The sequence below is a fragment of the Myxine glutinosa genome, chromosome 1 (assembly GCF_964187855.1).
Source record: "Myxine glutinosa chromosome 1, kmMyxGlut1.1, whole genome shotgun sequence".
Lineage (NCBI taxonomy): Eukaryota > Metazoa > Chordata > Myxini > Myxiniformes > Myxinidae > Myxine > Myxine glutinosa.
Window position 1 is genome coordinate 199928550 of NC_136261.1, and position 15755 is coordinate 199944304.

Sequence of the window (15755 nt, forward strand, 5' to 3'; positions counted from 1 at the left end):
CCAAGTGGAAACGATCCGCAAGATTCAACACCGTTCATTCCATTATGAAGGAGGATTTGGGCTTCAGGAGAATCTCAGCGAAGTTCGTACCAAAGCTGCTAACGATTGAGCAGAAGCAACTCCGTTTGGAGATCGCACAGGACATGCTGGAGACTGTGAACAGCGATCCCAGCTTCCTCAACACAGTGATCACTGGCGATGAGTCCTGGGTTTATGGGTACGACCCACAAACCAAGTTGCAGTCATCACAATGGAAGCATCCAACATCCCCGAGGCCAAAAAACACAAAATTTGATGCAGTAGCGTTGTTCAAGTTTTTCCAATTTTCTCAAAAACGAAAATCCGACGGCGCTCGCTTACATGTCCTCACTCATCGGCGGTCTACCGTCGAATGACAGCTTCTGTAGGTGGGAAAAAATTCACGCGTGCGCATTAGGATCGCCTACATACGTGCACCAATCAACGCCTCCCTAGCTTCTTTTTTTTTACGCACGAAAAATAAAGGCCGGATACTTTTTGAACACACTACGTATATGTATATATATATTTATATATATATATATATATATGTATATATGTATGTATATGTATATATGTATGTATATACTGTATATGTATGTGTAATGGAATTGCCACTCTCCCCGCCTCACCTGCAATAGAATTGCCTGTACACTATGGGGCGCTCGAAGAATAAGTGGGTGTCCCATCATGACTGCTTCCGTGCGCTCGACCGCCCATGCTGCCGCCGCCATGGATTTGAGACACGTCGGCAATCCTCGGGCTACCGTGTCTAACCGTGAACTATAATATGCCACTGGGTCGCATCTTTGAACCATGTCACTGGATCAGCACTGCTTGGGCAAACTCTCCTCTTTCATGCATATAAAGTACAAATGCCTTATCATAAGCCGGGAGTCCTAATGCTTTAGCTTCCGCTAATGCCTTTTTCGGTACTCAAAGTTATGTAATCGCTGTTCGGTCCACTCCACCTGCGCAGTTGTGTCTTTGAGCACCGCATCCTGCAAGGATTGCGAGATGGGTGCGAATTCGGCTATCCATTCCCGACAATATCCCACTGTCCCGAGGAACTGGCACATTTGACGTTTTGTCCGTGGCTTCGGGATGTCTCGAACCGCCTCGGTGTGTTCCCTGGTGAGTTTCCTCTCTCCCTTTCTCATGGTGTGGCCCAGGTAAACCACACTGGGCTCACGGAACTGTAACTTATCCTTAGTTACTATGTGGCCCTTTTCCCCAAGCGCTGTTAATAAGGCGACTGCATCCGTCAAACATCCCTAATGGTGGTAGAGCAGATTGGCAAGTCGTCAACTTACTGAATTAATGTCGATTGTGCCGGCAGCACCACGTCCACCAAGTCTTGTTGCAACGCACTAGAAAACAATGTCGGACTATCGCAAAACCCTTGAGGTAACGCTGTCCACATATACTAGTGGGGGGGCCAATGTTTTCCCGTTGAATTCAAATGTTAATTTGTGGACACTGGTTGGGTTGTCTTTAGGGATGATAGAAGTTGTAGAAAAAATGTCTCCATTTTTTTCAAGTTCTTTATAGCGGCCATTTTGGATTATCAAAATGGCGTTTGTTGAAAACCGAAATTGTCATTATCTTGGCTTCTAAATGACCTAGAGTGTTAATTTTGGTGTCCAAATGTACATATTTGCGGATACTTAATCCAATAAACACACATTTATACACCTACATATGATCAAAAGGGTTCTTATGGCAGCCATCTTGGATTTTCACGCACTTATGCCAACACATATATTTTTTTTTTTCCATCATTTTCACTTCTAAATCACATAAAGGCTGGACTTTAGTGTTCAAATGTACACTTATAATGTCTTTGTGCAATATTTTTAGTTGGCAGTGTTCATTGTTACATTGAAGGATCTCCATCCTCCTCATCATCAGTGTTATCGATTCCCATGGGGCGCTCCTGACCCGTGTTACCACACACCTCTTCATCTGCCCCACACATACACATCTCAGAACAGTTGAGATGCTGAGACCTGCATGAGCAGTGAGACATGCATTGGGTCTTCTTGCAGTTACATTTGATTAGATGTGTGATGGCAGCTGGGGCTGGAGGGTCCTTGGTTGTGATGGGCACCAGCTGATCTCCTTCTGCTCTCCATCCATGTTCTGTTGGTTGTGGAAGCTGGGGGTCCGGTACATCAGCCTGATGCCACACCATGGCCTGGAAATGTGCACGAGCAATGGCTTCATGTAAAGCTCCCCGTGTTGGTGGCAGCTTCTGTGCCTCTAGCTGTTTCTTGGTAAACAGTCTCCACCTCAGCTTGCCCACATCCACAACTGTAGTACGAGGCTCATACAGCTGGCATACAAATGCCTCAATGTCACTTTCTGTGTCAGCTCTCAGCTCCTCAGAGGCCCCAAGGTCATGAAACGCAGATACCACCTCAACAGAGCACCTATTGAGGGCTTGCCAACATGTGAGCTTTCCCTTGCCGGCAAACCGACCAGTCTGGTCTGCTCCCGTGAATGCATGGAATCCTGGTAGGGCTGCAGCCTTCCTGACACCAAGTTCATGTACTATTGGTTCCAGTGAGATTTGCCTCTTCTTGTTCCCCACACCCGTGATGAAGTATGTGTCTTTGCATAGTTCATGGTACCGGTGGAGTGCTAGGATGAATACATCAGTATCAGGTGACTGAATGTACAGCTGTGTTGCACCTCTTCGGACGGCATCTAGACTGTGAAGAAAGATCCTCGTATCAGCCTCCTCCTGGGAGCTACGGAGATGCTGTACATCCATGCAGTTGGAGAAGACATCCTGCCTTGAAGTGACGATGAAGACCTTGGTAGTCCCCTCAAAGTGACACAGAGCTTTCTTTGCCAGATAGACAGTTAGCTCATCTTTGGTGTTGGTGTGCGACAGGAACTGTTTTGCTGTCAGTTTCCCAATCGGGGTGCTGTCTTGAACGTGGTAAGCAGTGAGCGGCTTGCCACCTTGGCGCCTCTCCCGTGTGGCCTCTTTCAGTGAATTTGGCAGATCATATCGGTCAAACACAAGGTGGACTTCATCATACCCGTTGGTCTTGCAGTCCAGTGTTGCATTGAAATGGCCAGCCCACTGGGCACATGTTTTGACCCATTGTGGCTTACCCATTGCTTGCACTAATGCCATGCCGTCTATGACAGTCACCTTCTTGGGAGGGGGTGGAGTATGTTCAGGATTGTCGTCGTCTGGCTGCTGACCAGTGCCAGTTGACTTCTTGGGTAGATCTTCTAGGATGCCCATGAGCTTGCTTTTGTCTGTGCATGGTAGTAGTGTCCCAGCCATTGCAAAGAGGGTTCGTGGAAGCGCGGTGAATTCATATTGACCTATGGCATCCTTCAAGTTGATCTCTGGTCGTGAGCGGGCCACGATCAGCATGCGCGCAAACAGTGACCTGTCGTCTTTCAGCTCTACAACCTTGTCTGCCAGTTTGTGCTTCACAGCTTTCCTGGCACTCTTCCACATCTTCAGTTTGACCTTTCCCATTCTGGCCCAAAGGTTGATTTCATTTGTGTTGATGCGCTCTGCAACAAACGTGTTATACGCTTTCTGACCAATCTCATCTTGGTTGCAGACATCCTTCTGTACTTCAGCTGGCATCACCACCTTGGTGATGATAGTCGTCAGGTCTTCACCCTCATGCGTCATGGGATTCATGGACTCTCTGATCACATTCTTCAGTCGACGAATGCTGTCTTCCTGCCGAGCCCAGACTGTGGTTGATAGGTCGTGGTGCTCCTTGCGTGTAGCTGATTGTGAGCCAGCCATCTGACGGGCTTCTTCAGCAAGCCTACTCAGCTCTGGTGCTGTCAGAAAGAACCTTTCGCGGGCACTGGCATTCTGGGTAATGCCCACAATACCCCCTGTCACCTTCATGATCCTGTTGATGTGCTCCAGTGCATGGTCCACACCTACAGCACAGAAGGGGATTTCATTCTTATGGACACTGAAGTTCCCATCCATGAACTCTTGGTAGATCCCTGGATCTGTCATCTTCAGGGCCTTCATCTCTGCAAGGTACCGGGGAGTCAGCCTGGCATATTTCTGTTTGTCATGTGCAAAGAAGTATATGCACATCTCATCCAGTGAAGACAGGTGAAGCTCAAATTGTCCATCACGGGTGGCACGGATGAATGTGTATATCAGCATTATCATCCGCATGTAGCGTCGCACAAACTTGAACAGTGGACTCTTGGCTTCTTTCCTCTCATCAAACTTTGCCATGGCCTCCAGGACTTCGTTTGACTCGAGGACAGCTAGCATGTTGTTCTGCGCGCTTGTCATCTCCTCTCGGTTGTGTAGATGACAGCTCTGGGCAACCTGTTGTGCTGACTGGGTACAAACTCAATGTCTGCGGCTATTTTGATAACATTAGTTTCTTGCAGTATGTGTTCTTTGTCATCACTTGATGTCCCACTCTTGGGAGCACGTTGGACATTCTGCACCCAGCATGGGAGATGATACTTGACGTCGATCGCATGAGCATCATGTGCACTGATGGCAGCACTCAGCTGAACTTTCCACTTGTGGTTGCTGCCTTCTTCAACAGCTTTCTTCAGCTGTTTACCTGCGTTGAACGTGCATACAACATGTACACTTTCCTTAGTGACCTCTTGACAGAAGAAACAAAGGTCTCTGTTGAATGGAGTTGATGATGAACGTGTGAAGCGAAGAGTCTCGTCTTGCGTAGAACCTGAGGTACTTGCAGCGGCAGGTGCAGAAGAAGGACGTCCACACCTCTTATGAAGATGCTGGGTGTCGCCATGTTCGCAGGCTTTCTGGTGGCGAACTCTAGCACGCTCCAGGTGAGCAGTGTTGCATGTAGATCCATAACATGCCCGGTGCCACTTTGCTTTATTGTTCCTCAAGTCAGTGGCAGTGAAACAGCTTAATCGTTCGCTGATCTGTTTGAAGTCGGCATCACCATATCGTGCCCTCTCCTGGATGAACTGGAGAAACTTTGCATATGAGCCCAGTGCTGGCTCAGTCACTAGTGCACCTTGGGGATCCTGGCACTGAATGCAAAGTGTGAAATCAGTTTCTTTCTTGGTTTTCTTGCTTTTTGGCTCCATCATAGCTCAGGGTCACGAATCTGGAACATACAAATAACAAATAACAATTAAGATAGATGTGCATTAAGTTAGATTTTGGACACTGGTTCGGCTGTGCCATAAAAACCTATTTTTATCCCTTGTAGGTTATTAAAGAAGGTTTCATTCAATTCTCTATCCCCAAAAATGTACAACTGGACACCAGAATCGAAACTCTAGGTCATTTAGAAGCCAAGATAATGGAATTTTACGTTTTCGACATCCGCCATTTTGAAAATCCAAAATGGCCGCCATAAAGAACTTGAAACAATTGGAGACATATTTTTTCTAGAACTTATATCATCCCTAAAGACAGCCCAACCAGTGTCCAAAAATTAACAAGCAATTTCACCGGGCATTTCAATCTGCTACATTGGCCCCCCCACTATACTGTTGATCCTCACATGTAAATGCAAACAAAAACTGAGAGTCCAGATGCACGGGGACGCAAAGCAGGCGGAACACAGATTGATCATTGAGAACACTGAGGTGGTGGGGTTGGGTACTACAGCGCCAATCCCTTCAATTAATTTATTCACGACCCTGAGATCTTGCACGAAATGCCACACCGTCTTCCCCGGCTTTTTTTTTTACCCCGAAACGCCACAGCTTGAGAGGGTTTCCAGACCCTGTTAGGCTACTTGCTTCTTCTTCTTCTTTGCATTCCCGTGAGGGTGCTTCCCTTTGCTTTGCTCGTTCTTGATTCTTTATTTCAGGATTTGGAGCATTTTGCGTTATTAACTTTGGAGCAACTCGATAGCCATGTTCTCTGGCGAAACAATCTGAACAAAAACGTTTCTTTTTGTCACTCTCCCTCACGCTTTATCTATTCACTAGCTGAGGTACCCAGCATTGCCCGGGAAAATTCCCGATGGTACGGTGGGGGAAGGGAGCGGGGGGGGGGGGGAATGGGGGTTGGGGAAGGGGAGAGGGAGGGAAGGGAAGAGGGCGGGTCAGGGGGAGAGGAGATAGTGGGGGCTTTGACAGGCCTCTCCTTTTGGGAGGGGAAAGGGAAGGAGGATAAATTTACCCGTGTGAAGAGTGCTTCAACCTCAGCGTTGCCCAGGTAAAAAGGAAATTGTAATACCCTCTGCCTCCACCACAAGTTGGCGTTACATTGTACTGTACACAGTTACATAGAGAATTTGCATCTACCGGCTCTCCACATCCCAACCTGAGGCCACGGCCACATAGCCTATGTTACCCCCACACAAAGTTGTATTTTTACCCCATGCTTGGAGTTTGTAACTTAAAATATGTGGCCGTACATAGAACATATACAAACAAAGAGAGGGAGAGTGAGAGATATTTTTGCCTTTTTATTGTTATAGATTTCTCACCACTCACTATCCTTTTCCACACTTTGTTCTGGCTATCCTTTTCCACACTTTGTTCTGGCTATCCTTTTCCACACTTTGTTCTGGCTATCCTTTTCCACACCTTGTTCTGGCTATTCTTTTCAACACCTTGTTCTGGCTATCCTTTTCCACACCTTGTTCTGGCTATCCTTTTCCACACCTTGTTCTGGCTATCCTTTTCCACACTTTGTTCTGGCTATCCTTTTCCACACTTTGTTCTGGCTATTCTTTTCCACACCTTGTTCTGGCTATCCTTTTCCACACTTTGTTCTGGCTATCCTTTTCCACACCTTGTTCTGGCTATCCTTTTCCACACCGTGTTCTGGCTATCCTTTTCCACACTTTGTTCTGGCTATCCTTTTCCACACTTTGTTCTGGCTATCCTTTTCCACACCTTGTTCTGGCTATTCTTTTCAACACCTTGTTCTGGCTATCCTTTTCCACACCTTGTTCTGGCTATCCTTTTCCACACCTTGTTCTGGCTATCCTTTTCCACACCTTGTTCTGGCTATCCTTTTCCACACTTTGTTCTGGCTATTCTTTTCCACACCTTGTTCTGGCTATCCTTTTCCACACTTTGTTCTGGCTATCCTTTTCCACACTTTGTTCTGGCTATCCTTTTCCACACCGTGTTCTGGCTATTCTTTTCTACACCTTGTTCTGGTTATCCTTTTCCACACTTTGTTCTGGCTATCCTTTTCCACACTTTGTTCTGGCTATCCTTTTCCACACTTTGTTCTGGCTATCCTTTTCCACACTTTGTTCTGGCTATCCTTTTCCACACTTTGTTCTGGCTATCCTTTTCCACACTTTGTTCTGGCTATCCTTTTCCACACTTTGTTCTGGCTATCCTTTTCCACACTTTGTTCTGGCTATCCTTTTCCACACTTTGTTCTGGCTATCCTTTTCCACACTTTGTTCTGGCTATCCTTTTCCACGCTTTGTTCTGGCTATCCTTTTCCACACTTTGGTCTGGCTATCCTTTTCCACACTTTGGTCTGGCTATCCTTTTCCACACTTTGTTCTTCGTTATTCGTTTTTTCTTGCATCTTCTGTTTCTATCCTTTTGCCATCTTTCTTTTGTATTCACCTTCTGCCCTTGTGCACCTTTGCCTTCACGCGCCCACGTCTGCTAGCTGCGTAGCTGGACACTCCATCTCGTCTCATCTACTTTATCCGGGCATCCCGCCAAGAGATGCGTTAAAGTCTTGCCACGAGTGACGTCACCAGCCCACGGGAAAATGCTCGAGTGGCAGGGTGACTGTAGAGCTGTGTCAAGATTCGATCCTAGGCTAGACAGCTAAAAGGCGAGTGTACATACCTCTAAGCCTCGGCCCTAGGCTATATATAAAAAAAATCTGTTCAAGGTGATAAAGAGTTAAAACAAAATTCATATAGATTTTTATGGTGTTCCTCATGCTTAGAGAATTTTATAATTGATGTTGACCTGGAATCAAGACAAAACATCCAGAGATCACACCTTAGCCCTCATCCCAGAACTGACCCTTGTTGAGGATCCAGAAGACAACCAGTATGACTACGATGAGGTATGGTTAATAAGATATATGTAGAAATAATAGTGTGGCTTATATCATATTGTACATACCAGTCACATTACACAGGTAATGATGTACAGTAGCAAGAATTGTCAGTGTACGAAGGTGCATTTTCACCAAACCAGTGATTCTGTCTTGTTGTAGGCCTATTGTCCTGAATATAATTAGCCATTGAAATAAAGTTTTGTAAACCGAAGGGTTTATATTTAGTAAGGGAAACATATGAAAATCTGTTAACTAAATTGTTACCAAAAAATTTCTTCACCAATATGTTTGTAAAGGTGTGTAATAACATGTGTTAAAATGTTGAAGGTCAACTCCCGTGGGAAACCCAGAAAAAAAGCTGTTGAATTCGGGTACCGAAAAATTATTTTCGAGAATTTTTATTTTTTTTAATCGGCCCTTAAGTAACTTATGAGGGGTCAAATAAGGGTTTTTCATGATTCTGAGTTGATTGTTAACATTTATATTTCACCACAGACACTCCTTTGTGGAAAAATAATTTCTAAATATATCTCATTTTCTACTTTGCAGGACATGGAGTCTAGCAATATGGATGAAGACGTTACTCCACCTGTGCTCAATTGATTCATCTGTGCACGCTCGGATACACCAGCTGAAAGGCTCATACAGGCAACTCCAAAGGGATACTCAACTTTATTGAAACGAGCAGAAACTGTCGAAAATGTTACTGTTGTGGAACGTATGAAGGAGGTTCAAAAGGAAGGAAAACTGAGGTACCACCAGAAGTGTAAAAATGATCTGTACAACAACTTTGTTGCAACCACCAAGAAGTCAGCTCAAGCATCAAAGGCAGAGAAAGAGTCATCAAAGTTGAAGAGAAGACGCACTACTTGTGAGTTCAGTTCATCAACTGGCTGCAGTTCTAGAAGATCACAGTCAGTTGACCTCCTGTATAAGGATGTATGCATTCTTTGCAACCAACCAGCCCAGCTCTACAAAAATAATCCAGCACAAGCTAGAAAGAAATACAGAGTGCCAGATAATTTGACTGCAGATACACTGAAGGCAAGCTTGCTGAAGCCAGCACGGAGTCGCGGGGATGACTGGGGCACTGAAGTCACTGGACGCCTGGAAGGGATCAACGACTTGGTAGCAGAAGAAACACTGTACCATTTGCGATGCAAACTTATGTTTGCGAGAGGTGACAGTTTGTCCAAGACTGATGAGGAAGGAAAAAGGAAGAGAGGACAGAGGAGTATTGATGAGGAGCGAGAGGCAGTTTTTATTGAATTCTGCGAATGGTTAGACTCAGAATTAGAGCATGGGGTAATGAACATGGACCAAGTCCATGAAAAGCTGCAGGAGTTTGATCAGTCACCAGAGAAGAGCCTTTCTTATTCAAAGCATTGGCTAAAGATAAAACTTCTAGAGAAATACGAAGACACCTTGTATTTCACAACACAGGAAAGAAGGGCAGATGTACTCTGTCTCAAAGATGGCACCGACAATATTCTGCGAGCGCATCATGCTAATCTTGACCATGGAGATGAGAAGACTCAGATCATAAAGACGGCACTCAAGTTCATATCCAATGATATTGCCTTGATTGATTTAGGTCCAAAGTCATACCCCACCACACACAGTATGACTGACATCGATAGTCAGCTGACACTTGTTCCTGCAAGCCTTCAGATGTTCTTGAGACCGATTGTCAAGACAGACGAAAGAGTTGCCGTTTGGGGGCAGAATTTTATTAAGGCCTGTCGACCTCGGTCTGGAGTATTGCCACACCAAATGGGGCTTGCCATACAACTTGATCATAGATTTGGGTCAAAATGGATGCTCAACAAGTTCCACCGGCTGGGATACACTGAGTCTTACACGGAGACACAAAACTACAAATACTGCTTCCTTAATAGTAGGAGTGGAGATGATGTTCCAGATACTTCTGGCACTCTTGACACCATTGTGGAGGAAACCGATGAACAGATCAATGATGAGGTTGCGGTTGATGCTGCGCTTGAGGATCAATCAGTGATGACAGCCAAAGTGCCAGCCAGTGAAAGTGAATTGTCAAGTAATGATCAGGTGGTCTTTATGGAGGTTGGGGAAACAAACAATGCAGTCACTCAGTTTGTTGGAGACAATATAGATTTAAACATTGTCTCTATTCATTGAAACACTCCCTTTCACTCAAGGGGTTGGATCGAAGTCACCTCTCCGGCACCACCTTTGGAGCTATTGCAGTTCACGAGCTGTAATTGTCATAAAGATTGCAGCAACCGGCGATGCAGCTGCAAGAAGAATGGGGTCACGTGCATCTCGGCCTGTGGAGTCTGTAATGGCATTACATGCAGAAACTGCAGCCATGATGTTGTTGAGTCTGAAGAAGACATAGACAATGACTGTTGAAACTTCTGACATTGTGAATGAGAAATAACTCTCGAGTATTATATAATATATATGTATGTGAAATAAAAGCTACTTTGTGTGTAAATGTAAAAAAATATAAATGTTAACAATCAACTCAGAATCAGGAAAAACCCTTATTTGACCCCTCATAAGTTACTTAAGGGCCGATTAAAAAAAATAAAAATTCTCGAAAATAATTTTTCGGTACCCGAATTCAACAGCTTTTTTTCTGGGTTTCCCACGGGAGTTGAACTTCAACATTTTAACACATGTTATTACACACCTTTACAAACATATTGGTGAAGAAATTTTTTGGTAACAATTTAGTTAACAGATTTGTGAAATATCTCATAAAATGCCCTTACTAATTGCCATGATGTAAATCACATCGTTACTGTGATCATGATGTAACTGACAATACAGAACACAAACGCTAATAATAATACACTTCTTAATTGTGACCAATAAAACATTCAGTTTTTTTTTTAGTAATTATTATTACCACTTTTGTTATTAATATATATATATATATTTTTTTTTTTTTTTTTTTTTTTTTTTTTTTTTTGCATGTACTCTGTTTGTCCACCCATGAGCTCAACTCAAATTTGGGGCCATTTATTTATTATGAAATAGGTTTGTGGGGGATGAGGTGGGTGGAAGATATGCAAAAAAAAAAATGTTGGGGTATTGCAAGTGAACAAGTCATGATTGTTCATGTCATAAACAAGAGAAAAATGACCACAGTGTGATCACCAGCTGCGACGTGTAGAATCATGAGGATATCAGTTGCAATATGCGCTACCAAATTCGACCAGTCATTAAATTATACGCATGCACTAGCGTCTTTTTGTCTTTCAGTTCTGGTCTTGTCCTTTGTTTTGCCACGCAACATGCTTCATCAACTGACTACATATAATGTATGGACGTGAATGTTATTTCTGTTAATGTTAATTCATTAATGTTATTTATTAATGTTAATTCTGGGTGGCAGAGGGATAAGTTGAAACGGGCTTGGTCGGTAGGGGAAGTCCGAGTGTATGCACATGCGCTATTCAATAATTGCCCCTAATTTGTGTCAAGTTCTGTGAAACGAGATTGATATGAAAACATTCATGTTGTCTTTGTTGCTAAATTTATTCTGGTTTCTTCCAACAAATCGCGATTTTTGTCAGCGATGTTCTTACCTCATACCAACGCACACCCGAGTGTATGCGCATGCGCTTTTCAAAAAGGCACCGCAACAAGAACAACAACAACGCGGTCCTCTCATAGAGCTGCTCGTCGCAGCTAAAAAGAACACTGCACATTATATATTGTCGTGCCAAAGCTGTTTATTAACACAGACAACTGGGTAGACTGGTTTAATTTCCAGCAAATGTGATTGCATGAGCCATTTTTGAGGAAAAGCAAACAAATAGGTTTTTCTTAAAGGGAATTTTGTGCTGAATATGAATATCTTGTTTGTGTTTCCCAAAATTGCCTAATTAGGTCATTAATAAAGGTCAATAAGTGCAAAATTCAAGTTTTCACAGAAATTGTTTTATTTTTAATATTCAATACAGTGGTAAAAAATATTTTCCAATATCTATCATATTAAGCCATACATTGCATGTCAAAGATTTGAATTTAATGGAAAAATGTGAAAATTTTTCACTTCTATGGAGAATATCTCCGTAACGGTTGACCTTTCTACGGAGTGCCATGTCAGTCGATTTCCCTTTGATGTTTCATGTCAAAATGCACCAGTGAAAAGAATATACAGCACAGCATCATTGCCTAGGTTCAGGGGAATGAGACTTTGTTGTTTGTTTTGCGAAATTTGCAGAATTAGCCACCAATTAGGGTCAAGGGTTAATTAGTACAAAATGCGAATTTTTATGAAATTTTCGTAAGGTCCTATTTGACGTCCCCTAAATGAATTTACAAGAATTTTCTACATATCATTCAAATTAAACGTCATATTATGTGCCGAATATTCAAATTAAATGAAAAATATGATAGGAATTCTTGATTCTATCGCCAATATCTCAATAACGGTTCAATTGCCAATATCTCAATAACAGTTCAATTTTGGTCGCATGGATTTGTCTCTTTTCCAACGTAGGCCACCAAAACTGATTTTGGTATCCTCTCTATATATGACAACAATATATCTAACAATATATTAGAAAGGAATATATCACCTTTTTTATATTTCTATATTTTATATTTATATTTCACCCCCTTAAACCAACACTGATGAAGTGTCAAATAACCGTATTGTGGCAATATCCTGGCATTGGCGTTATTTAGTCTTGTTTTTGCATGTTACAGTCTCCGAGTCGCTGCATTTGCATGCGTCCGTACACTTCAAATCCCATTTCTTGCACGAACACCTATCACTGGTGCAACCCTTGGTACAGCCACACTGTACAATGTCCTTGCATGCTTTTGGGATAGGGGGTAAAGATGTGAGCACCGGTGAGAGAAGATCATCAGCCAGCTTCCATCCAGCAGAGTCCATTGGGGAAGGAATTACTGGGTTTGGATTGCACGCTTCTCTCCATATGAAGCTCTGGTAATTTGCACGCTGTAAATGGTGATGTGCAGCATCATTGGATGGTGGCATTGATTCTGGTGCCTGACATTTACTGAACAGCTTTACTGAACAGCGAACATATCACATGTTCTTGTGATATCACATCTCACGAGATGATATATCATCACATTACTGAACATTTACTGAACTCACAGTTCAGTTCCCACAGTTCCCACAACTCACAGTTCAGAACTCACAGTTACTGTTCCCTCACTCACTCACATTTACTGAACAACTTTACTGAACAGCGAACATATCACATGTTCTTGTGATATCACATCACTTGTGATATCACTCACAGTTCAGTTCCCACAGTTCCCACAACTCACAGTTCAGAACTTACAGTTACTGTTCCCTCACTCACACTCACTCACATTTACTGAACAGCTTTACTGAACAGCGAACATATCACATGTTCTTGTGATATCACATCTCACGAGATGATATATCATCTCACGTTCTTGTGATATCACATCTCATGTGATATCACTTGTGATATCACATCTCACGAACATATCACATGTGAACATATCACATGTCCCTATCACATGTACCACAATTCTTACCATGAACAGTGAACAGTGAACTTCTCACATTTTCCATTAAATTCAAATCTTTGACATACGATATATGGCTTAATATGATAGATACTCGATAAACTTTTTCGCCACTGCATTGGATATTAAAAATAAAATAATTTCTGTGAAAACTTGAATTTTGCACTTATTGACCTTTGACCTTAATTAATGACCTAATTAGGCAATTTTGGGAAACGCAAACAAGATATTCATATTCAGCACGAAAATCCCTTTCAGAAAAACCTATTTGTTTGCTTTTCCTCAAAAATGCCTCGTGCAGCTTAAATAAGCACATTTTTGAATTTCTTGCCTAGACTAGGGTGGATGGGCCGAACAGCTTTAACTCCCTTGGACACGTCGGATTAATGGCGGCTTTGCGAGCGGGAATGCAAGGAGAGACACGAGGCTCCTTAACTCCTTTAAAATGGGGTTTACTTCCCAGAAACAAAACCAGGGGAAGATTGACCCACTGATTTAGGAGGGAAGGGAAGAAAAGGGGTAATGTAATGAATGTGATAGATAAATAAATAATTATGTACAATATTATATAAATAACTCGGGCGCCATACTCAATCACAGACGGGGGATGGGAGAGGAGCAACCGGGTGGGCCTAAGCTCTGCTGTGGAGCTCAAGATGGTAAGCAGTCATGAACAGGCAGGGACAAACAAGACAAGCAGGTGACGAATATGGATGAGAATAGAAGATGAAGTATGAACTGACAGCAAGCACATGAAACGGGGAGCAGAAGATTGAGTAGGAACATGAGCAGGATGACAAGCAGGCAACGAACCGAGGGCACTTCTCCACAGAGACTGCTTTTTACTACCCTCCCTCCAGTACACAGAATCCTCTAGCGTCTGGTGGTGGCAGCATCATGCTATGGGGATGCTTTTCAGTGGCTGAGACTGTAAGACTTTCAAGGATATATGGAACAATGAATGGAGCCAAATACAGGCAAATCCTTTTAGCATAACCTGCTTCAGAAGGGTTTTGTAAACCGAAGTTTTGTTTTTGTGACCAATAAAACATTCAGTTTTACCTTAGACTGTGCATAGACCTTAGACTGCTGCGAAGATTTACGTTGCAACAGGACAATGACCCCAAGCTTACAGCCAAAGCAACACTGGAATAGCTTCAGAATAAGAACGTGAAAGTCCTTGAGTGGCCCAGCCAAAGACCAGACTTGAATCCCAATGAGAATCTGTGGAAAGACTTGAAGATTGCTGTTCACCAACTTTCCCCATCCAATTTGACAGAGCTTGAGCAAATCTGCAAGGAAGAATGGGAGAAACTCTCCAAATCCAGATGGTAAGATTTCACAAAAGTTAGAGGGAGAAGTTCAGTGACAAGTCGTCATAATTGCTTGCAAAGTGAGAGAGCATAAGAAAGGCTTCGTATTATCAGGGATAGTGAGCATGGATTTAAGAAAAATAAATAGTGTTTAACTTATCGATGGAGTTTTTTTTTAGAAGGAAACTTTATGGGTCGATGGTGATAGTGCAGAAGATACGGTTAACTTGTAATTTTATAAAGAAATTGAGATGGTGGAGAATTGCAATGTGATTAAATCATTACCCTTAATAACTAACAGTATATGGGTATGGATATTTATTTTAATTGGATTGTCATTATACCGAGTACCATGCTTATTAATGGAAACAAATACCTTCTGTTTGGTCCAAGTTTTCAATGCAAACTCTGCATGGGATTACATCGTAGGGACTGAGGGTGGTGGGGAGAGGGGCGTGGAGGGAGGGAAGGGGAGAGCTCTATTTTTCATGCATAATTTCGTAATAATGAATAGATGGCCCAAAAGTTATCTTGTCAATTTGTTGGTCTCCACCCATTGCCTGCTTGTCCATTTCTCACTTTCTGTGTCCCACATCTTCCAAGACTTTAGAGAGCCCTGATCTCCACATTAAAAAAAAAAAATCTGTCAATATCAGCAAAATGATTAAGCTTGATTTTGATGATATTGTATAGAGTGTTACTGCAGTTTGCCACAACCTTTTTTCAGGTGTCAGTGGAAGACCTTGCAACCATCCCAGATGGGGGAGAGGACCTTGAAGCTACCATGAAGAGCATTCGAGAATATGAAAATGAAAAGTCAGAGGTATGCATCAGGATTATAGTAAGTAAATTAGAAAAATGCTAATCACATTTGTACCTGTGACCTGTGC

General features: G+C 42.8%; 1 protein-coding gene across 1 annotated transcript in view; it reads left to right on the top strand.

Annotated features, from left to right (window-relative positions):
- The first annotated feature begins 834 nt into the window (after positions 1 to 834).
- Positions 835 to 15755, top strand: part of SPAG16 (sperm associated antigen 16) — a 141199-nt gene continuing 126278 nt past the window's right edge. The window contains exons 1-5 of the mRNA XM_078772703.1: positions 835 to 887; positions 998 to 1152; positions 6459 to 7481; positions 7944 to 8032; positions 15593 to 15688. Coding sequence (XP_078628829.1) covers positions 835 to 887; positions 998 to 1152; positions 6459 to 7481; positions 7944 to 8032; positions 15593 to 15688 — 1416 coding nt within the window. The remainder of the gene's footprint in view (positions 888 to 997; positions 1153 to 6458; positions 7482 to 7943; positions 8033 to 15592; positions 15689 to 15755) is intronic.